Source organism: Colius striatus, chromosome 7, assembly GCF_028858725.1.
Source record: "Colius striatus isolate bColStr4 chromosome 7, bColStr4.1.hap1, whole genome shotgun sequence".
NCBI lineage: Eukaryota > Metazoa > Chordata > Aves > Coliiformes > Coliidae > Colius > Colius striatus.
The window spans coordinates 35,970,234-35,993,905 of NC_084765.1; the positions used below are offsets into that span (position 1 = coordinate 35,970,234).

Genomic DNA, 23,672 nt, shown 5'->3' on the forward strand with positions numbered 1-23,672 from the left:
GCCCTCCATCTCTTCCTGGGGAGCAGGCAGCCCGTGGGAGAATTCAGACAACAGCAGTCTCCTGAGGAAAAAGGAATCTCCTTCACTCCCTCCCACCTTTCACCTTATTTTTGGACCTCCAGGGATGATCCCAGATTTAGTTTCTACACCCCGAGGGGGACCCTGGGTGGGACTGCAGGTTTCAGGGTGAGTGAGGCTGCGCAGGGTCAGGATAGCTGTGACCCAGGAACACGTGTTTAGGGCACGTGTTTAGGGTTGGCTGAGCTTTTGGTTGAATCGGAGCCATAAAAATGTCATCCCTGTCTTCCCCGCCTCAAACCCAGCAGCTGACAGCTCTGCCGTGGCCCCGCCAGAGAGAGCTCACCCTCAAATACCGCTTGCACAGGACAATTCCAACAGCAACCTGTGGCTGGAGGCTCAAACTGGGGGGGAAACCCCCTGCTCCTGGCGGGATGGAGGATCTGTGATCTGTGCTGGGCAAGAGGATGCTCTCCCCGACGGCTGCTTCCTGAGGAGCCGGCCCACAGGCAACCGAGTCAGCAGGCAGCGGGTGCCGTGGCCACAGCATGCCAGCCCTCCCGGCCTTCCTGCTGGCTCAGCAACCCAGCCACGTCCGGGAAGAGCATCTGAGGGACAGGGACACACCATGAGGGGCTGTGGATGGTGTGGAAAGTGCCCTGGCCCTCGCCAAACCCCCGCTCCAGCCCAGGGCTCCAGGGGAAGGAGGAAATGCCACAGTGCTGGGAAGGGGCTCAGCATCCGTCAGAGGGAAGGATGGCTGGGTGCTGGAGATGCAGTCCCTGCTCTGACAAGTGGCATCTGCTGCCATCACCCTCTCCACAGAGCCTCTGGCATGCCCCCAGCTCGGGGCTGTCTGGGCTGCACTGGGAACAAGCTGCTCTTATCTCTGCTCCAGCTTCCCGGCGATAAGGGTGGCATGTCTGGAGGTGAACCGCACTGACTGTCCCCTCTGTCCCCAGCTCTAACTGTGGATGCTATTTGTCACCAAGCAGACACAGCCACAATGAATTCAATCCAATCTCTGCAAGTAGCCCCCCAGCCTGTCTGGTGCATGGGACTCGTACCCATAAGGCCAGGCAGGGGCCCATCTCTCGTGAGCAGGGCCCAGGGAGGGGATGCACGGCTGAGCAGGGCACTACCAGCAGCAGGAAGATGCGTGGAGGTTATCCAGAGCTGTGGGGATGGAAAGCTGTGGCAGGATGCAGGTGACCCTGGGCCATTCATGCCAACCTCAGGGGTCCCTGTCCAGCATGGCAGAAGACTCTGGAGAGAAGCAAAGCTCACCCCAATGCTCCATCCCCACCAGGGAGATCCTCCTCCAGCAGCATCTGCTCTCCTGCCCTGCACTGGGGGTTTTGCTGGGAGCATCCCTGGTGAAACCCATAGTTCCTTCCAGCCCTAGGAGAACACTGGGATGTAAGAGCCAGTTTTGTTGCAAGCCAGGGGATTTGCTCCAGGATCAAAGCCAAAGGAGGAGACACAGGGTGTGGGGTGCTGATAGCAGCTTCCCCTCTCCACCTCCCGTCCCGCTGCACTTGGCCAGCTGCGAGTACAGGCTCTGGCAGCTGCAACAGGGCGGAGGCAGCGGGGAAGATGCACAAAGCCCTGGTACCCTGGCCCTTGGGCAGGGGAGGGAGCTAGGAGGGTGTGCGAAAGCAGGAGAGGTGTGGGGCCAGCCCAGCAGCTGGCTCAGAGGGGATCCTGGCCCTGCCAGGCTTTGGGAGGTGGCTCTCAGGAAGGCACAGAGCAGCCAAGTCAACAGCCTCAAGGTTTCAGCTGGTTTTAATACTGTCAGAGAGACCCTGGAGCGGGGCCACCACCACCATCCCACCCGGGCTCCCTCAGCACTTGCCAAAGTAGCCCGCTGCCAGCCCAGCCCTGGGGCCACTTGGCATCCCCCGGGCAGGGGAAGCGTCGCCGCCGGCACCGCTGCCCGGACACCTGCCCACCCTCCTGCCTGCCAGCAACGGGTCTTGCTCAGCTCCCACGGCCAGCCCCGAGGGCTCGAGCATTGCAAGAGGCTCCCCTCCACCCCACAGAAAGGGAAAAAAATCAGGTTACAAAGAAAGCTCTCCGCCTGCTGCACTTGGGTGGTTTAGCCACCACCTTTCCCATCTTTTCTGCACATGCTTGTGGCTATGAACCATCTCTCCCCCACTACCAGATTGGGACAAGGGACCTTCAGGTACCTCAAAACTGCAGTAAGGTGGGGACAGCAGAAGTGTTGAGCCTTAGAGGACGCTGGAGCCAGCACCCCAGGATGGGGAATGGGCATCAGCTGCCAAAACACTGTCACGGCGGCTGCCAGAAGCACCCAGTTGGTAAAGCCACCAACAAAGGGAACCCGGTGCCTCTTGATAGGAGCCTTCTCATCACTCCCCTCACACTATGCAATGCTGACAACACAGGCAAGAAAACCCAGAGCCTGGCAAAACAGGCACGGGACAACAGTCAAGGAGGTTTTTCAGGGCTCCTGTTTGCAGGCGTGTAGGTAGCAGGAGAGACGCTGGAGGCTATGAGCCCGAGGTGCCTGCCCTAAGCCCCCCAAACTGCTGAGCTCCGAGCTCCAGCGCAGGCAGGGTTCTGCCACCGGCTACAGCCTCTCAGCTGGAAGCAGAAGCAAATAGGAAAAAAATTGTCTCCAGGCTTAGTTGGGAGGATCCAGCTGAGCGCCAATTGCAGGACAGGGTCCCCCAGCAAAGCCCCATTTTCAGAATGGGGTCCCCCAAGGAAGCCCCAGTTGCAGGGGAGGGTCCTCCAGAAACAACCCAGTTGCAGGAGGGGGTCTCACCCCTGGCTAGTGGAGCAAAATGGCAGGAGCCATCCTCAGATCCCATCTGCAAGGGCGCCATAAAGTGCAGTGCTGCGGCCCCAGCACCAACGCAGGGCAGGAGAGCCCTCCCGGCGGCCTCGCGAGGTTGGGGACACGTAGAGGGGGTGTGAGGTTGGAGCAGGAGCAGGCAGGGGCAGGCAGGGCGCAGGCTGGGTAGTGGGGAAGAGCAGCCCCGTCCTTCCTCCCCATGGGGCCTACTCGTCGCAGCCCAGCAGCTCCACGCGCAGGGTGATGCGGTTGTGCCAGGCCACGGGCAGGATGCGGACGAAGCGGGCGTAGAACGGCACGTCAAACACGTTCTTCTTGTGTGAGTAGTTGTCACTGTTACCATGGAAGATCTAAAAAGGGAGAAGAAAAGGTGTGTGTCAGCAGCACCAGGACCTCCTCACCACCATCCCATCCCTCCACACATCGGCACCCCCCTGCCCAGGGGGCCAGTGCCCACCCTGCCCTGCCCCACACACCTTGGTGCTGTTTGTCTGCCCGTCCCGGTACAGGGTCCAGCTCGTGCCGTTGTCACTGTAGGCCACCTTGTAGGCTGCCACGTATTGGATGTGCCCAAAGTCACGGGCTCCTTGTGTGATGACACCCGTCACCTTCTTCTGGTCCCGGAGGTCAATCTGGCATGGAGAGAACACCCACTGAGGCTCCTCGCAGGAGCAGAGCTGCAACCCCAGAGCATCCTGGCCCTCGTGGGTCAAGAAAACACAGCTCAACCCCTGCCCCAATGCCCGAGCGACTAACAAAACACAACCATGAAATACTTGACCCTTTAACACTCGCAGCATTCCTCGAAGCAACCCAAAGCGGGATGCAAACCCCGCTGTCTCAGCAACCCTTCCCCACTGCTGCCACTTGGACATTTTTTGCTGAAAAGGTCAATGTGGGAATGACAGCAAAAAAAAATATCCATTCAAAAAATAATACAGGATTCCCAGGGGAAATGTATTTCCACTGGAAAATGATTCTGGCTGAGCAAATAGGCAGTCGTGCGTGGTCTGACATTTGGGCTGTGAGATGGTTTCTATTCTCTTTACTCTGCCACACTGCACTACTGCTGCTGCCACGCTTCAGGGGAAACCAGCTGAAAGCCTCCTTAGTTTAGTTTCTAATTCATGCTAGTCTAGGGCAGTGCTAGCTATATGTACACGCCTACATGGGTGGGTATATGTGAGTATATGTGTAAATCTGTATACACATAAACAAACAAGCAGCCCACAGTGCAACAGCCCAGCTCAGCGTGTCATCCCAACCCCACCAGCAGATAAGCTGCCTTATTTAAGGCTGTGAAGCAGCTGCTTTTAATCATTTCCCAAACAAAAAGCAGGACAAGTATCTAAACTGCTTTGTCCTATTATGTCATGAAATCATGTGAAAAGTACAAAAACAGGGGAGGAAAGAAAACTGAGAAGGAAATTTCAAAACTATTTGTTCCCATTCCAAACTGGGAAGAGAAAAGCAAACCTGCCTTTTTCCTGCAAAACAGAAACACAGTGTTCTGGGCAGCCAGAGGGGCATGGGACAGTCACCCCAGGCCGGGATGGTGTTTCCCAAGGGGATGATGCAGATTCGGGGTGCTGAGGGCTTGGTGAATCTCATGTCTGTGGAGACAGCACCACCCTGTCCCTATGGACACTGATGTTTGTGACCCAGAGATCCAGCGTTGCTGCTAAAAACAGTGGCTGCGGCCCCAGCTCAAGGGGAACAGTGCTGGGCAAGGCTCAGGCCACACCATCTGCCAGGAGGCGCAAGGCACAGGAGGCAGCCCTGGGCACAGCTGGAGTTGCTGGGGAGGATCAGAGGGAGAGCACCGAGCCCCACCTGCAGCCACTCGTCGGGGCCATTGTGAAGCGCCGTCCAGGCGTTGGTTTTGCCCGTCTTGTCCAGGCGAGCGTAATGGGGGTGCCAGGTGAAGGCGTCGATGCCCCACGTCTTGAAGACGCTGGATGCTGTGATCTGCTGGTCGGAGATCAGGCGGGATTTCATGCCCAGAGGCTCCGAGCAACCTGCCGTGTTGAAATAAACTGTAACACAACGGTTTACACAGGCGGTGAAAAGGAAAGAGTCCACGGCACCGGCGCGAGCAAAACCCTGCGGCCCCAGCGGGCACCATGCCCACGTTCCCACCCTCCTGCTGCCCAGGGGAAGGCTCAGCAGAGACGTGGGGCAACAGCCAGATGGCCTTTTCCCAGGATCTTTAGCTCTCAGCTATTCCCTGGCTCACAGTGCCTCCTGCTGCAGGGACACACAGACATCCCTGACATAGAGACACATAGAGTATATTCCTGCTACACAGACACACAGACATCCCTGTCACAGGGACACACAGACATCCCTGCTGCAGGAACACATAGAAGTCCCTGCAGCACAGCACAGCTCAGCCCTGGAATAAAGCAGGCTTCAGCAAGAGGCAGAGGAGAATGGTTTCAGGAGTGAAGAGAGCAATGCAAAGACATCTCCGTCCAAAAGCATAGTTGGCACTGCACCCTCACAGCAGGAGGACACAGTCCGAGCCCCTGCAGTGCCCCACTCCCACCATGGCATGCATGGTCCCGCTTCGCTGCCCAGGAGGTGCCGCAGGGCAGGAATGCAGGAGGCACAGGGAAAGGGCTCAGGCTAATCATCCCTCACCTTTCCCAGAGGACTTTGATCCTCTGGTGCTTTTCAAACTCTCAGTCAGGAAAAGCAGTCGGTTCACAGCTCAGGCAGGGAGGGGACACAACAAAAAACCCAAGCTTGGGAAGGTGTTAGCAGAGTGAGAATGCAGCTGGAGCCTGGTTGAGCTGGTGGGATTAGCAACTTGTGCTCCCCGTGGGCATTTCCAGGCATCACGTAGCCAGCAGTGAGGAAAAACAAGCCTTGACAAATGCCCTGTCCCGAAGGATCAGCTCAAGGGGTGATCCCCTGCTCTGTGTCAGCACAAGGGGTGACACCCTGCCCTGTGTCAGCCCCTGCCCTGCAGTCCCCGGGGAGGGGGCAGCCACCCACATTTACCGTTCATCTCGCAGCCGATGAGCTCAAAGCGCAGCGTGCAGGCACGGCGGCACATCACCGGGTAGATGCGGATGAACTGGGCAGTGATGAGAGGGCTGAACATGTTGGTCTGCATGGTGCCGTGGTCCACGTTCCCCTCGAAGACCTGCGATTGCCAGCAGCACTGAGTGCAGGCTGAGTGCAGGCCAAGTGCCCCAGCTCTCCCGCACTGAGATCCTGTGCCCAGCATGACAGACTTTGGCACTGCCAGCTGCAAGACTGGGGAAAAACTGGGCTCTGCTTTATGTCCTGGAGCAGTGCATGAGTCTGCAGCAGCTCCAACACTCTCAACAGAGTCCTGGTCCCACACAATCACACATGCAGCAACACCCGCTCCCTCCTGCTGCAGCGATGCTCCTCAGACCGTGACAAGCAGAGAGGTCACATGTTTTCATGCATTTTTTCCATCATTGCAGAAACAAGAGGAATTGGTTTTGGTTTTTAAAGCAAAGCAGATAGTCCCAGCCATTCCCTGGATGCTCAGAAAAACCCCAAGACACACATGCTATAAAAAACTGAGTGGAGAGCGCTGTGATCAAGGAGCATTCCTGCTTTGAGAGCGAGACACACTGTCGGCTCATGCACCAGGCTGCAGAAGGCTTTCACCAGCACTTCCAGACCATGCCCAGTTTCCACATTGTGTCAGCGATAAAGATATTATCTGAATGACCCACATAAGCCAACGCAGCTTCTTTGGTTGTGCTTACTATGGTCAATTAAACAGAATCAGAGAGTGCTGCCCAGTGCTGGAACCACCTGTGTCTTCCTGCTGCTAGGACGGCTCCCAGCGTGGCTTTAAGCAACATGGGGACAGCGTGGGATGTGGCTCACAGCCAGCCCAGCACCCGCAATACTGCTGGGAGGGGAGGAGCAGGCACGGCCCCTGCGGGGAACACGGCAGCCCACCTTGTCTGCGTCCTGCTTCTCATCCTTGACGAAGGTGAACTCCCGCCCGTCCAGGCTGTAGGCCACCTTGTAGGCCCGGACGTACTCCTGCTGGCCCACGCGCCGGGCGCCCTGCGTGATGAGCCCGCTCAAGCGCATCTTCCGCAGCAGGTTGGCCTGGGGCAGAGGAGAGACCAGTGTGAGTGGGGATGGGAGTGCACAGCTCCTGCATCCACTGGTCTGCCTGGCAGGGTGGGCTCATAATCAGTGTCAGGACCAGAAAAGGGGTTGCTCAGACCTGTGGCTTCCCTGGGATGGAAGTCCACCACCCCGTCAGCCTCACGTCTGAGAGTGGGCAGAGAAGGGAGGATTGCCATTCTAGGTCCCCGTTTCTCCCCCTCAGAGACCTTGCCTTCTCCAGGCATATCACAAGATGCCCCCAGGTGGCACCTTGCTACAGCAATTTCATAGAACCACAGAACGTTGGGGGTTGGAAGGGACCTCTAGAGATCATCCTGTCCAACCCCCCTGCTAAAGCAGGTTCCCCTCGATCCGGTCACACAGGAACGCATCCAGGAGGGTTTGGAAACCTCCAGAGCAGGAGCCTCCACACCCTCCCAGAGCAGTCTGTGCCAGGGCTCCCTCACCTCAACAACAAAGAAGTTGTTCCTTGATTTTAAGTGGAACTTCTTGTGTTCCAGCTGATGTCCATTACCCCTTGTCCTGTCTCCGGATACTACAGAAAAACAGCGTCGCTTCATCCTCCTGACACCCACATGTAGCCCTGCCGTGGTTACCAGGGCCCCCACTGCACTGCTGCTCCCAGTCCTGGAGGAAGTACCTGGATCCAGGGGCTCTTGTCATAGTTGCTGGAGGTCCAGGCGTTGACGATGCCGTGGTTGTTGAGGCGGGCGAGCTCTGGCCCCCAGCGCTGGAGGCCAAGGAAGCCATAGTACACAGAGGATGCAGAGAGCTGGGCATCAGAGATGGCTCCTCCTTCCATGCCCAGGAGAACAGCACAGCCTGAGGACAGTGGGGACATCAGCACCAAAGAGAGACAATGGCCAGGAAGTAAAGCCGGGGAGTCATTTGCCTCTTGTCTGGGGACAAGGCAGGAGAAGAGTTTCCCTCTTCAGTCTTCAGCCAGATCCCAACCATTCATCAGTTCCTCTCACAGCATGGGAGGTCTGAGGGGCAAAAGTGCTGCTCTGGGCTCCAGCAGGGAGGAGACAGTATCTTCCCAGGGCTGCTCCCTCCATCAGGACCAGGCTGGCTGGCACTGAAGGCAGCCAGCACACAGGCAACCAGAGCTGACCTCTGGATTCCCTAAACCGGTTGGTGAGATCTCTCCTGGGCACACTGGTGAAGAGGGCCAGGGCAGTGGGGAACAGGAAGGAAAGAGTTGGTACCAGGAACTTACGGCTGCTGCAGGTCTTCCCCAAGAATGGAGATGGACACTTGCAGGTGTAGTCGCCATCCAGGTCCAGGCAGGTGCCTCCATTTTTGCAAGGCTGGGATGAGCACTCGTTCTTGTCTAGGAGAGAGTGGAGGAGCTCAGGTGACTCCAAAGCCAGTCCTGGGAAGGAGACCCCTCATTTAGTGCAGCAAGAAGAAAGAAGAGGCATCCCCTGAGCAAGGGGCTGATATGGTGGCACAGGTTGAAGCTCCAACCCAAAGAACCACCTAAGCCTTGCCCCGCTGACTGAAGCCACAGGGGTGCACTGGGACATGCTGACCCAGCAAGGCTGGGAGCCTGAGTGCAGCAGGCTGAGCCTCAAGGCACACCTTGGCCCATTACTTGATGGACCGTGTCCCCTCTGGAGATACAGAACGAGGCTCAGACACTGCCACGTCCCCACGTCGTGCCTCACAAGAGCGTGGCACCCAACGCAGCCACAACTCAAACACCCCCTGGTTATCTCCCCAGCGCTGTCCAGGGGGTCCCCAAGCCCTTAGTGGCAGAGCAGCAGCCCACCAGCCCGCTGTACTCACTGTTCTGGCAGTGCACACCATCATACCCCGCGGGGCACTTGCAGATGTAGTCACTGAAGACGTCTCCTCGGTTTGGGACCAGATGACATTCGCCATTGTTGTGGCAAGGATTGGGGTGGCAGGGACCTGGGCAAGGGGAAAAATGGCTGTAATGTGGGCACAGGTGGAAAATAAGGCCTATCAGTCCCTGAAGACATCACATTTTCCCCAGGTGATGGAGTTCACCGCATGCCTGCTTGGGTCTCCCCTCTATGTGCCTGTTAGCAGTGCAGGACCACATAAGGGCATGCTGCCATGCTGCAAAGCTCTTGGCCTTCACAAAGCACCCATGAGGGGGTCAGTCCTTCACCTTTCTCCGTCTCATTGCAGTCAATCCCAACGTAGCCCTCGGGGCAGATGCAGAAGAAGGGGGTCTCATTAATCCCAGTCAGGCAGGTGCCCCCATTCTGACAGTGGTTCACATCGCAGAAGTCACCTAGAAGCAAAGCCACGTATCACTGCCAGCCATCCCTAAGATGGGCATCCACCAGAGCCCCATGGATCTGCACAGAGACATCCCAGCTCGATGGCAGGAGCTGCTGCCCTGCGGCTGCTACGGGGAGGGGAGTCCCAGTGGGACCACTGCCAGATCCTGCAAGGGACCTAGTTTAGTGATGGTTGAGACCAGGAGCATGAGAGAACAGCCAGGATCTGCCCTAGCATGTTAAAAGCAGGGGTTTAACAGAGCCCACACATCAAACCAAAGCTAGGGGAAACCCAGGTTTTCAGTGCCTCAAATGTTTCTGCCGCTCAGCTGGGAAGGGAGGGTGGCCAAGCTGGGGCTCGCTCAGGCAGAAGCAGGACAGGATTCCTGAAGGGAATGAGGCTGATCCCATTGTTGGCTTTTGCTAATGAAAGTTAGCACTCACAAGACTGAAATAAAAATCATCATGGGGGAACCTGCATGCTTTGGTTCTCAGATCCTGAAGTCATGCAAGGAGGGAGCACGGGGCCCATCCTGCATGACACGCACCAGACCTCCATCACTCTCCAAGCAGCTCCCACGAGGCAGCCTCAGCCCACAGGCAGGCCCCTCGGGATACTGGTGGGCCTGCACCATCTTCCCTGTTCATCCACCCCCAGCATCTCATGGCAAGATAGTGAGGAGGAGCTGCAAGGGAAGGCTTCTGCAAGAATATATCAGGAGCTGCCCTCGTATTGGAGACAGTCAGTTCCAGCCAACTCCAAAGCCGACTTACTGCTGCTCAAAGCTGAGCCTTCCACTCATGTTGCCTCTGTGAGTGAAAAATACTGTGCAGCTGCCATGGGAGAGGAGTAAGAAAAATGTAGAGAAACAACTCTTCAAACACCAAGGTCAGTGAACAAAGAGGGGGAGGAGGTGCTCCAGGCACCAGAGCAGAGATTCCCCTGCAGCCTGTGGTGCAGCCCATGGTAAGGCAGGCCCTGTAACCTGCGGAGAAGACCATGGCAAAGCAGGTTATCTCCCAGCTGCCCACACCAGAGCAGCCTGTTCCTGAAGTTCTGCACCCCATGGAAAGGCCCCACACTGGAGCCATTAATGAAGAAATGCAGCCCGTGGGGAGGATGCAGCCCACGGGGAGGACACACGTTGGAGCTTTTTCATCTTCATTCCTCTGCCCTGTCCTGTTGAGGAGGAGGAATGAGGGCACCTGGCAACCAGACGAGGCCAACCCTTCTGCTCCCCATTGCAGTGCTGAGTCAGATCACAAGAGCCAGGCTGAAATTTTTCCCACCTTCAATTTATTCTGTCCCAAGAGCTGCAAGATGACAACACTCTCCAGAAACCTAGACCAGAGTCCCATGTATCTGTCTGAAAGCCTTGCCAAGCGCTGGGACAACAGATCTCTGGACGCCAGGCTCTTTACTGCCATGCTGCAGGAGTCAGAGCAAGGGCTGAACTCAGGTGGAGACCCAGGAATAACCTTCTACTACCTGTGCACCCTGGAGAAGGTGGAAGTTAACGAGCTGTGGGCTTGATGCCCGGATCCACACAAAACAACACGGCTCTCATTAGCCTAAGCTGCTACTTGGTGAGCTCCTACTCATTAGTCTTTTAATAGCAGGGCTCCTCTGAGCTAATCCTACTCTTCCTGACACTGTAGGGTACAGCACTGGTGGCAGACAGGCCAGCATTAATGTGAAGGTTCCCAAAAAGATGCTATAGCTCCCTGAGCCCAGCCTCAGGAGGCAAAAAAACTTGGGCATTGGTTCAAGTCGCTGCCTGGGCTGCCCAGCCTGTTCCGCATGACCTCATGCTCCATCAATGCGCTGCCATGAGCTACTGCACAGGAGGAGAGAGCCCGAGCTGATACGTGGGGATGCCTTTGCCCCACGCCCCGCCGCAGGTCGGGCACATCCAGCCGCCCCATCCCAAGGATCTCTGCCGGCAGCCGGCCAAGGCCCCGCAGACAGAGCTGCTTCTGTTGAGCAGCGGAAGCCAGCTGCTTCCCAGGCACGGAGCGCCAAGGAACGTGTGCTCCCCGGCATCCACGCTGCTGGCGTGGGACACAGCAGGAAAGGAGTGAAGGCTCCTCCCTGGGTTGGGACAGGAAGGGTCACAGTTTTGTATTTTAATTATCTCAAATTATTGGACTTCTTTTTATCCCCTCCCAGGAATAAACCCATACGTGGTGGGTCTCACTAGCCAGCCCCTTGCCTAGCTGAGGCACACAGGTCACATTTTCCAGTGCAGCAACTTAATTTGGATGTTCCTATCCCTCGGCCTGGTTTCAGAGCAGTTCAGCATCTCCATCCTCCCCACACACATTCCTCTCCAGTCAGGGTCAGAGTTATCACCGGTCGGACAGTCAGGAACCATGGCAACAACAATCAGCCACCGTTTTTGGAAATGTTTGCTTATGTGAGCCCACAGGCTGGCTGGAAGGCAAAAACAACATCCTCCAAAAACTGGGATGGCCTATCCCAGCAGGGCTGGGGGAGGTCAGGTCAAGTCTGTCTTGAGAGTGCAAAACAGGCACCTCTGGCCAGGGAGAGCGAGCACAATCAGGGCCTTCCTCGCAGCACCCCTTCCCACTGCCCTTTGTCCCCTGGCCTGGAGACTGTGCTTGGGCTTTGCTCCCCTTTTCCCAGTCTCACCCACCCCAGGCACGGCCCACGGGGTGATGATGATGGAGCTGCCTCTCCGCAGGGTTTCCCCGGGCGGGCCAGCCAGGCGTGCTGGCTGTGCCAGGCGGTCCCGCGGAAGCTGTTTACATTGCAGGCACGGCTATCTCAGCCTGAGAGCATGGGACAGCCCGTACGAGCTATTCCCAGCCAAGGACGGGGCTGCGGACCCGAGCTCCTCAGCTCCCACGGCGGCAGCCCTGCGGGGCTTCGCGTCCTCTCAGTTGCCACCCCTGCACCCCGCACCCTGCACCCCTGATTCTCTTGCTCGGCACCTCGCATCCACTGCACCTCGGTCTCCCCTGTGCTCTGGATTCCCTGCCCAGCAGACAACTCTGCACCTGGGATCCCCTGCACCCTGGATCCCTCACACTCCGTAGCTCCTGTGCCCTGGGCTCCCCCGCGCCCTGGATCCTCTGCACACAAGACAACCTTGCACCAGGGATCTCTTGCACTTTTGACCCTCTCTGCGCTGAGCAATCTTGCGTCCCGGATCCCCTCCATCCCAGCTCACCATCACCCCGGGGTCCCCGGCACCCCTGATCCCCAGCACTCACCGGTCACCAACACCATCAGCAGCGTCAGAACCACTGCCGAAAAGAATAACATCCGCCACAGCCTCATCCTCTCCATGCTGCGTGCCGAGCCGAGCCGAGCCGAGCCGGGACGGAACGGGACGGGACGGGCAGAGCCGGGACGGGCAGGGCAGAGCCGAGCCGAGCCGAGCCGAGCCGAGCCCAGCCGCTCCGCCGCGGCACTCGGGGCGGGAGTGACTCAGCCCGTCCCGGCGCGGCCCCACGTGCTCCGCCGCCCGCCCCCGGGGCGGGGACCGCGGCTGGGACCGGGACGCAGCGCGGGGCGCTGCGGGTGACCGGCGGGTCGCCGCCCCCGGACAGCCCTCCCCGGGGAGCGGCAGCGGGCTGCGCGGGCGGGGGTGGGCTGCCGGCAGCAGCGGGGGTGCAGGAAGGTTCGGGAGGGTTGGGACACTCGCCTCATAGCCAAAGGTGGTTCAGTAGCGGCCGAGAAGCGAGAGTCACCATGGCACACTAATGGTGCTCGGGGCGGGGTGGGGGAAGGGAGCCCCCAGACCTTGGCCCTGGGGTGGCCTCTGGGGATATCTGAGCCTGGCAGTGCCCGTGGTTCGCTGCAGGTAGAAGGGTACAGACCTGGACCGCGATGCACTAGGAGCTGCCAGCACTTGCAGGAGGAAAAGATGTTTTGCAGCATAAACCCCACGTTTCCCTCCCTGGGCGGGGAGCAAGGTGGAGAGGCTTCCCTTCCATCAGGGCAGGGTGTTTGTGACCGCCCGTGCCACCCTCGGCACCCAGCATGCCGGCAGCACGGAGGTTTCCCAAGCTCCTCCTAACCAGCATCAAGGAAAACAGCCTGCAGCTAGCTCAGGTGTGCACGGGAAAGAGATTGAGGGAGCACAACAGCTCTCTGCACGAAGCACTGCACCATAGGTCTGCTGGTTCACCCACAAACAAGCTGTTCTTTGAGCTGTGCCTGGCCACCAAGAGCTGGAAAAGCCCAGGGGTGCTGTTGAGAGAAGCGGGTGCCATGTGGAGAGCCCTGGCCTGGAAGGCAGAAAGTGTTGGGCTATATTCAGGCTAAATTCATGTTCAGCTGCAGACACTTTGGAAAAGAGGGCTGCACAGTATAAGAATGCACAGTATAAGAATGTTTGACCCTGTACTCCAAGCCCTCCTCCTAAACATGTAGCAGATTTTATCTCTTCTTGCAAAACCCTCCATTTCAGCATTAACTGACCCACCTCAGATACTTCAGCTTCTCATACTCACATGTTGACTTTTGAGCATTGCCACATTACTGGCTTTGGCAATGTGGCCAACTCAGCCAGTAGCAAGATGGGCAGCCCAGCAACGCTCTGCACTTTGACCGGTCTTTCCACTTCCTTTTCCATCTCCACTCCAGCATCCAGCTAATGCCTTTCTTGGATATGGTCAGCCAGTGCCCATGACAGCACCCAGACGGGGTGTGACAGACCCACTGGAAGGTCCAGCTGCCCCAGTGCGCTGGCAATTTGGCTGTCAGTGGTATTGCCAGAGTATCAGAGCATGAGGAACTCAAGGAGCTGGAGACATATTGGCATCCAGACCCAACACCCTTATTAATGGTGTTTCTTTCAATTCATAGCAGCACACAGGAAACTCCAGGCAGAGTTTAACACCAGTGTAGGAAGAAACAGCCACTGGATAGAATGGAGTGGACAAGACACAGTACTTGCTTTCGAATAACATTTCAACCTCAGGGTAATTACTGCTGTGGTGTCCAGAGGAAAACAAGGTCAGGAGGAGGAGAGCACAGGGCAAGATTCCCAGGCCTGTACACAAGCAACTAGGACAAGAGTGTTTGTTCGGGCTCTTGCAGGGATGCTGCCTGGATTGGTCTTGATGCAAGACCCAGAGGGAACTGAAGAAAAATCATCAGCTCCTCTAAAAACAGAAAGCAAAATGTTTTCCTTCTGTCTCTGGGGACACAAATGCCAATGTCCTAAGTAACGTGCATGGGAAAGGACATTAAGAAGAGAGAGGAGGCCGGGTGGAGCTATGCTCCCCATGGGGACGGCGCTTCCTCAGGCACCAGCAGCTCCTTGCATGGAGGCCTGAGATGGAGCTGGGGATCCCAATGAGAAACCAGGCTTGGGAAGAACCTGTGTTGTTCCAGCTAGAAGAGGGAAGCTCTGGCTATAGAAGACAAAAAAGAGAGGAGAAACCTGTCCAGGATGGAGAAGCAGTGAGAATGGAGACAGCCCTGACAGAAGAACACCACACCCCAGGTTCATGTAGCTGCCAAGTTTTCATAAGGGATGGCTCTACTTGAAAGAGATGGGTAGGTCAAAGGTCAGGCATAATTTCACTCCCTTCTGCAGGGACTACTTAGGCCTTGTTATAGCAGGATTTACCACTGGGTTTGGTTTCTTCTGCATGGACATCTGCTAGGCTTTGCTAAGCCTTAACCCTTTCTGAGCCATGCAGATAGCAGATATCCTAGTTCCCATAGCTGGGCTGATAAAGAGGAAAATAGGTGACGGGGCTGCACAGTTCTCTGATGCAATCCTCTTTATTCCCAAGCTTATATAAAGATATTTTCATGTGAATGACAGAAGTGAGCAATACACAGCCTATCCCTTGCTCAAGCATAAAGCCCCCATCTGCCATAAAACTGGCCAGGGTGTGTCTCGGCTGCTGAGTTCACAGATGGCTCAGGTATCGCCAGTTTCATGTTCTTTCTCTACACTCCCCCTCAGATGCTCACCTCTGACCCAGAAAACCTCTCCCCCCAGCCATCAGGTAGCAAATACACCCTCCCAGCCCCACCAAAGACCTGCTCAGCCTTTGCATGAATCTGGTTTTGAGTAGCAGCCCTATTGTTTCAGCTATCTGTTCTATAAAGGAGTTCATTGGCTTAGGTTTAGCTGGAAAGAAAGGCAGCCGTTATGCCCCAAAGGGTTTCTCCACCCAAAACACTCCCACAACCCTCCCTGCAATATGGTTTTCCTCCCTCACCCCAGCATCAAGGGCCCCAAAAAAATCCTGGCAGAGGTAGCCAGCCTCATCTCTCCCAGACACGGCTCTTTCCTAGAGCCTGAGGTTGTGGTTCAGGCCATAGCACAGGTCCTGGGAAGGTTTCCTGTCCTTCAGGATCAAGCCTCCCATCCTGCCACACGTGTGAGCCACTCTGAGTGGGAAGGAGACACAATCCACGGCAGAGTCACAGAGGATTAAGGCCCAGTCTGCTCCTAATCCTTCTAACAGGATAACCGAGTGCTGGTGCCAGCACCTCTAACCTCCTGCAGCCCCGGCCAGTGTCACTGCCCGCCAGCATGCCAGCATGTGGCTTCTAACAGCTGCAGAATATAGCCACTGGCTGGGACAATCCTTGCACATAGCTGGACTTCTTTGTTTATTTTCTAGAGAAGAAAATGTTTTCCACACTCTGCTTTCTCCATCGAAAGGGCAACAGATGCTTTAAACTCAGGCTGTACATTTAGGGATGCCAACGTTTTGGAATCAGGAACTTCAGGACTATCTGTAGAAATATACCTACAGAATATCCTGAGGGCAGGGAAAGCTCCTACAGCTACCCACTGTCCTTTGGGGTATGTGGAATTTTGTGATTTAAAGGGAAGAAGGCAAAGGGCAGCACTGTCTCCCAGTTTTGCTCCATTCCCATTGCTGATTCTGTCAGAGCTCAGCTGAGATCCCAGCCAGTTTAACTTCAAGTCCTTTGCTCTAACCTCAGTAAACAAGATTATATCCAGCTTAGAGCTGCTGTGTGTGTGTAAGGTGCTTACTATAAGCACCTTTGTATAACCCCCTTCTCTGAATTGGAGTGCTTTGTGGTCTTTAAGGAGTTACCCATGCATATCTCCAACAGAAAAGGTGTTGCCCTCATCTTCATTTGACAGATGAGAAACCAGGGGCTGGAGGGGCTCAAGGGAAGGACACGTCTCCCTTTCTTTTGTCCATCTAAAACATAGGTATGTGTGTAATTGAACAAAAGATCAAAGTAGAATAGATCAAAGTACTTTTCCGAGGTCAAGATGTTTTCTATTTGGAAAGGATATTAAATCACAGTAACCAAGATAAGACATTCCTTGTAAAGGAACATCCTGGAACATATGGGCTCTGATACGCTAATTAAGTTTCCAAAGAATAGGCTAACTTGGCAGAAAGATTCAAGGCCTATGCATCTTTAATTAAACTACCCTCATTGCAATAAAAACAATCACACCCACAGGTCAAAAAGACCCCTGCCCAGGTGAAAACTTTTCCCCAGAGCATGTGTAGTTGTGGAAGGATGGTATCAGCAATATTATAATCGTATGCAAATGACCAAGCAATTGTAAATGGGAGCATACAACCTTGTAACTTTTGTGTGTAAATACAGCACAGAAACTCGTGTTGGGTATGCTTGATTTGTGGAAACCTGAATAAATGAGCAGTATCTCTCCTGAGCATGTGCAAATGGACATATTGCACTTTGGGCAAGGAACCTGGTTTTCAGACAACACGTGGGTTTAGCCCCTTACACACACCTCCTGGGCAGCCAGTGGTAACAGCAGCATTCCCAAAGGCTGTACCTGCCTCAGGAGGAATCACCCTGGGAAATAGCTGCCAGCACCCACCACAGGCCTGGACTAAAGCCCTGGCTGGTGGCGGTGGTTCCCTGCCTGTCTCAGAGGACTTCCCAGGCTGGATGGAGCGAAGCCTTCAGCCCAGGCTCACCCTGCCCCTCTCCAGCCCCTTGATCGGAAGCAGTAACAGGAGCTGACACTCGGCAATGCACAATCGAAACCGCTTATGGATTAACAGCAGGAGCAGCTGACCATGCCCAAGCATGCCCCAGCACCCAGCAGATGCCACAGAGATAAGCCATGGCTCCTTTGTTCTTTTTCGGGAAGCTTTTGGCAAGCTCCTGCCTTGACACAAAGCACTAAATTGTGTACTTGATAACTTTATCATGCAGGTTCCTCTGATAAGGCAGGTTTCTGTGGCCAAGGACTAGATCCATGTCCTGTCATCAGGCTCACAAGACCCCTCCTTACTCAAGCCACCAATTTGGGATGTGTGCTTCTGGCATACACTCGATGGAAGGTCCTCCAAGACTTGTAGGGCCCACAGCAAGCTTGCAGCATAATTAGACATGGGGTCTGATGGCACTAATGCTATATGAATATGTAACAACACTAATGAACTCTAACAAGCTGGGCCACGGGGTTTGCAGGGAGCCCAGAACCTGTCTTACCGGCTCGTGAAGAAGAGGCAGTTTGCTTATTACAGCACACTCCCCTCCCACCCATCCGTGCGGGGGAGAGGCTCTGCCAAGGGGGGGGCCTTATTAATTTGTGAAGTTGCTTTTTGATCTCTATATCTTGGAGCATAATGAGAAGGTTTGAACTCTGCCTGCGCCGCCTTCTCCATGCCTCCCCCACAGCCTGGCAGGCAAGGAGAGATCTGACGCAGCTCTGGCATTTGTTTTGATCCAAAGAGAGGCATATTTGGGGCTTTTTAAGATACATTTCAGTAGCCACATCTATGGCGGTTGTAGCTGAGTGCACAGGTCTCTAAACACCTCCCTCTCCCATGCACAGACACCTGACCCCGTGGGGGCATCCAGGGTGTTCTCATCTCAAAGGCAGCTCCTTATTGCCTTGGTTCCTGCAGCCCAAAGTGGCTCTTGGAGGCCATCTGGAGACAGTTGTGGCCCTGTGTGGGGTGGCTGGTGACCATTGACACAGGGTGTTGGCTGCTGTAGGACTGCTGCTCAGGAAGGAAGCTCCTGGCATTTGGTGCCTTCAGCTGAAGCAGCTGCAGGAACTTCTGTGGTGACAAGGAGCCATCCATCCCACCCACTCCAAGACGCATCAGAGCCTCTCACTTGTGATTCCCTGGACAGATCCTGCACTGCTAGCACACAGGTAGAAGCTCCTTCTCCACCGCTTCCTGTCCTGCCGACTGCAGCCTCCAGAGCTGCAGTGGAAACTGCAGCAGGAGCTCACTTGGCACCACGGTCTGTGTCCAGGACAGCTGGCTCAGCCACTCACTTACTCTTCTCCCATGACTCCTCCTTTTCTCAAAAGGAAATGAAAACAAACTCCAAGCCAGACATGTGTCCTCAGTGAAACCCATCTGCGAGAGACATGGCCTGACCGGGGCTGCTGCATGGTCAGGATGACCAGAGCCAACACGGAGGAGCGCACGTAGGCAGCCCCAGGGGCAGCACGCACCCGAGGGGACACGAGGCCAGAGGAGGGGACATGTGGGACTGTCGGGGCTGTGCTCCCTCCTGTCTCGGCAGCAACAACAGCTCCCTGACAAGAAGCCAGATGACAGGTTTGCATGTCCACAGATATCTCCATACAGTTCCCATACATGCCATTTGGAGCGGTGAAGACCTCCTTAGCAGGAATAAGAGTGTCCTGAGGAGCAGGACCCATCCCCTGGATGTTTCACAAACTTCTTTCAAAGGAGATCTCCTAGAGCTTAGTTTTATATCAGACCCTTGTAAAGTCTCCCAAATGTTTCTCCTTCCCTTCTGGGAAGTTTACACTAAAATGTTTTTAAGACATCCATTCTGTTAGTCATACCCTGTATGTCCTCTGCAATCAACCCTCTTTCTTGGTGGGATCTCCTACCACACCAATTAGCTTGTCCACCCTCCACCAGAGCCTTCATTACAGCATGAATCAATTTGCCTTCTGTCATCAAACCTCCTCTAGGCAGTTTCACATTTCAGTCTTCCCTCTCACTTCCTTGCCCTGCCCCATAGCCCAGTTGATACTGGACTGCTATTCTGCATCCTCCCATTGGGTTTTGGACAGTTAAACAGCTCCAGTTCCAGTGCTGAGTCCCCACTTGTCCCCAGCTGGCAATGGGCTGCTGCCTTGAGAGCCCCGGCAGCAAAGCCAGTGGCTCATCCTGGGTAGATGCAGTGAGTGAAAACATGTGGATTTCACAGCCTCTCTTAGCTATTAATGGGCCTTTGCATCCTCCCAAAGCATCCAGCCCATGTTCTAGGCCAGATTTGTTTGTGCTTCCTGGAGATGTTCCCCAAAGGCCTCCGTACACAGCCTCAGCAGCTCCTTCACAAATGTGGTAAAGACAGGGCAGTTCTTAAGAGCCTATGTGGCAACTCATGTCCAACTTAGCATCTGTCCTTCCAGTCCTTGTTATCCCACCCCAGGCTTAAGGTGGAAAACAGAAGGGAGGTCACCTACACCAAGACCCAATGTGGCTCATTTCTGCTCACTTAAAAGAACACGAGAACCTACCCGTGACCTGGAGGGAGGTGCAGCACCTTCAGGGCAGCTGTGAAACTAATCTCTTTTGAAGTCTTCCTCCTCCTTTGTCATATCTGCATCTTCTCCCTTTTGAAAGGTTTCCTTCTGCAAGACCTAGGAAGGTAAGAAAATATCTGCCTGTACCTGGTGCTCATCTCCCCACGCCTGCACATTTGCCTCCCGTGCTGCAGGCAGCCAGGCAGAGCACATCTGCCAGCGGTGAGGACAGTGACCCCACAACCACAGCTTTGGGGTGGCAGGGCTGTGTTTTGCAGAGCACGTGCAGACCCACACAGGAGGCACGTTTGCTCTGGCTGCCTGTGGTTAGCTGGCAATGCTTTCCAGGGAGTGCTGATCTGCTCAGAGAGCTGTTTGTTTGGGAGCATGTTGTGTTTTTGCCTGGTCTTGCAGCTGCCTGTCAGTCACTGTACAAACACAGCCCTGTCTCCCGCATTCTCTCTTGCCTGTTCAGTCTCTCCTCAGCTCTGCTTTCTGCTGAGCTCAGGATTAGCCATGCCTCAGCTGGGTAAACAGGAGCTAATCCTGCCCCATCAGCCCAGGGCGTTTTAGCCTCAGCAGCCACGAGCAAGAACTGCTCTTTGATTTTTCTCCCAACATATCTTCCTTTTCATCCTTGAGCAGGTCTGAAGCCCTTAATTGAACACAGCAGCTGATGTGATCTTCTGCAGTGGTTTTATCTTCTATTTCTTTATTCTTCTATTTTCTTTCTTTATGCTTCTATTGTCTGGTTTTGTTCAGCTCAGGTTCCTTATCTTCTGATCTGTTCCTCATTTTCCCACTCCTTTTCCCCACCCCCTTTGTTTTTGCTTTTTCACCCATCTGAGGAAAGCCACCCTTTCCATATCTCACCTTCTGGGTGCTAACTAATGAGTTCAACGGGGCTGCTATTTTAGTCTGAAAAAGCCTTGGAGTTTGTCAGTGACTAGAGCCAGCACCTTGGTCTTCATCTCAGCTCAAAGGCAGCGCTTCCCACAAGTTTTTACCTGCCTTTGAAGGGATGCTGAGGGAGAGGGAGAAGGACACCCATTCCCTGGAGCACAGCACCCTCTAGCCTCCATCGAGGCAGCAGCTCTGAGTAGATCTGGGAGGAGGACCTCCACCACCACCATTCAAGCCCCCCACCCTCCCAGTGCCCCCGACACTCCCTATGTGCCCAGCCCTGTGTAACTCCAGCGTCACTCTCCTCTGACATTACTGCCAAATCCAAGGATGGATTTCATGAGAACTCTGGGGATCTGGATCTTAAAGCCAGGCTGCTCTGAGCAGACGTGTGGGAAAGCAGATGTCATTCCCAAAATGAGACACCAGCCCACAGTGAGCCAAGGTGGTGTCAGCCCAGAGATGTGATCACTACACAACGTCAGCAGTGGTGTTTGTTTCCTCCAGCCCGTGCAATCATTTAACTCGGGGGTGGTCCGGGCAAGGTTTTCACCTGCACAGCCAGGTGAGGGCAGCTGCAGTGCCATGGTGTCAGCAACAGCAACAGCTCTGTAGTCGCAGCGTTTTTTTGGGAGGATCACTTGCAGCCTGTCAGGTCCCTGTGTCTGGAAGAGGTTGCTCACACCCCAGCTCGCCTCTGGACATGAGAGCAGATCTTGCCCCCTTAGCTGTGATTGCCAGTGCATCTCCAGGAAAGCATCTGGCAGATGGGCACATTCATTCCGGCCGTTCCACTGCTCCTTGTTGCCTCCTCCCCACCTGTTCATCTCCCAAACCATACTCCCATGGTCCCCAACAGCCTCAGCCACAACTCACCAGCATTTAGCCTGCCTCCTCTCATCCCTGCTTTCCTTCCATGCCTCCAAGAAACCGAGCTGTGGCTCTGTGCACCCTAGTGCCATCACTCTTTCCCCCGAATCACTGTAACCGTTTCCTCTGCACTCACCCTCATCCAAACACAGCTGTGTGCTCTCCACCTCTCAGACCTATCCCCATTCCCACTATTTTGGCATCAGACAGTAGCTCCCGCCTCCACTCACTTTGCTTCCACAAATATTGCTCTCTAGGAAGAGTCTCTTCCCCGTTCCTTAGGCAAAACTGCAAGTTGGATCTTTACAGGGTGCTGATAATCCCACCGATTCGGCTCACTAAGAGTTTCAGTTTGCAGGAGTGCAACTCTTCTCCTCACACACCGCTACTTCTATGGCAACTTCTCCAGAGAAAGTATTTCACAAGCAGACACTTTAAAAAATGTGGCTTTAGCCATCTCCCTCACTGGCTTTCTGAGGCTGGATAATGATAGTCTTTCCAAACTCCAACCTCAGGAGCAAATGTCAGACAGGCCACTCAGAATTAAACAGAAGACAAAGTGTTTCCTTTATTCACTATGACATCTTGGGCACACTCCAGGAGAAGCCCATACATCCTTCTGGCTTTATTACATTCATTTGTTCCAATCCACACTGCTTTCCACCAGGGATACCTCTGCTTCCTGCTCTTGGGAAGCCTCCTCTGCACACAACCCTCCTGCTTTAGGGATAGGTGCCCCACCAAAGCACCACTTGGCTCCTTGTGGTTTACCAAAATGTGTGATAAAGGGGCAGAAATGGCTGTGAGCAAATGAAGTGGCACTGGAATTGGCTGCAGGTCTGCTCAGCCTAGCAGCTTTTGGTGCAGGATGTAGGAGTTTCACCTAACAGGACTCTGGAAAATTCAGGAGCATTGTGGCACAGAGAGATACAGATGGATCCTTCCCCTAGAGCACTGAGTCTGCTCGTGGAGCCTGGCAGCGTTCAAGTGCCATGGAGCATCCCAAAGCAGGAGCAGTCGCACTGCTGATGCTGGGGAGTGGTTTTCAAGCTTTTCCTCCAGCCTGTAGCTGTGGCTGAACGTGGGGTAAAAGGAGTGAGCTGGCTGTTGGGAATTTGTGGACAGAAGCGGAAGAGCACAGCCTGGTAAAGTGCTCAGCTCGGTGGCATTTCTCTTTTGGCCTAAAGAATTTGGGAACACAATAGCTCATCTGCTATGAGATAATTAGCAAAGTTTTCTGGATTAGTAGTCAAGAGTCCTCTTGGATTTGGCAGAAAAATGAAAAAACAAAGTCAGGAAGTGTCTAGCAATTGCCTTCAACCTCAAGAGACCAGAGCCTCTGGGCTGCAGGGGACAAAAAGGTGGACGGCAGTAACCCAGCAGGGCTGAGGTTAGTCAGTGAAGTGCTATAATTAGGAAATAAATAGCATGCTAAATAAACCCAGAGCAGAAGCTTTTGAAGAGAGTGTCAGAGCTAGAAGTTGGCAAGGAGCAGCTGAATGAAAATGTGATGGAAAAATACTGAGCAGGTGGGCCACGTGCCACCTCCCCGGCTGGTTTGTATGATGCAGCCATTCTCCCATCCCTGGCACTCATTTCCTTACGTTGTCAGCTCCTCAGGACAGAGGCTGCTCTATTTTGAGAGCCGCAAAGTGCCCATTTATGCTTTTAGACACCATTTTCAGAATATACGTAAGAGCCCAGAGAGCACCGTGTGTCCAGATCCAACAGACTCTCAACCGGCACTCTCCACAGCCAGCGCCTCGCTGGCACCCGCAGGGAAGACAGAGCAGGTGATGAGGAAAAAGCATTGCCTTTCTTTCCATCTGCAAAGCTTTTTTTTGCACTCACATGTCACTGACAGGCACTTCGCTTATTTTCAGCTGGCAATCCAACCCTGTCATAGGAGATGTTCTCCCTTTTGCTCCTGCTACGCTGGCTGAGATCAACACCACAATGTTTCCTCCAGCAAAAAGGTTTTCTCCAAGGTGGAAAGTCCCCAGGAGTCCTTCAGCACACTGTGAGTTTGCTGAGCAGGAGAAAAGCCAGGACAGGGCAAATGAGGCAGAAAAAGAGTTTCAGTTCCTTGCGGCAGCAACAGCCAAGAGAGGGAAGTGAAGCACAAAAGGTGACTGTCACCAGTGTTGTACAGCACCACATTGATTTCTCTGCTTTATACCCTTCCAA

General features: G+C 54.7%; 1 protein-coding gene across 5 annotated transcripts; it reads right to left on the reverse strand.

Moving 5' to 3' along the window:
• Positions 1 to 1,785: 1,785 nt before the first annotated feature.
• Positions 1,786 to 12,676, reverse strand: MFGE8 (milk fat globule EGF and factor V/VIII domain containing). 5 transcript variants are annotated; one of them, XM_062000103.1, is made up of 10 exons: positions 12,466 to 12,676; positions 9,114 to 9,239; positions 8,765 to 8,890; positions 8,193 to 8,306; positions 7,614 to 7,795; positions 6,794 to 6,949; positions 5,849 to 5,993; positions 4,676 to 4,860; positions 3,319 to 3,474; positions 1,786 to 3,192 (listed from the first exon to the last, which is right to left on the reverse strand). In XM_062000103.1, the coding sequence occupies exons 1-10, from the start codon at positions 12,539 to 12,541 to the stop codon at positions 3,049 to 3,051; spliced, it is 1,410 nt and encodes a 469-aa protein (XP_061856087.1). In that variant the 5' UTR covers positions 12,542 to 12,676; the 3' UTR covers positions 1,786 to 3,048. The 5 variants fall into 5 exon arrangements, with proteins under 5 accessions (XP_061856087.1, XP_061856086.1, XP_061856085.1 ...); XM_062000102.1 differs by having other exon boundaries at positions 4,676 to 4,878; XM_062000101.1 differs by having other exon boundaries at positions 8,193 to 8,348.
• Between the last annotated feature and the right edge of the window lie 10,996 nt (positions 12,677 to 23,672).

Excerpts from the sequence above, each read along its gene's own strand:
- MFGE8 (XM_062000100.1), bottom strand. The coding sequence starts at position 12,541 with ATGGAGAGGATGAGGCTGTGGCGGATGTTATTCTTTTCGGCAGTGGTT. Across the intron at positions 8,349-8,764 it reads TGGTGTGCACTGCCAGAACA|GACTGGCTTTGGAGTCACCT; the intron begins GTGAGTACAGCG and ends TCTCCTTCCCAG. Across the intron at positions 5,994-6,793 it reads AGAAGCAGGACGCAGACAAG|GTCTTCGAGGGGAACGTGGA; the intron begins GTGGGCTGCCGT and ends TGGCAATCGCAG.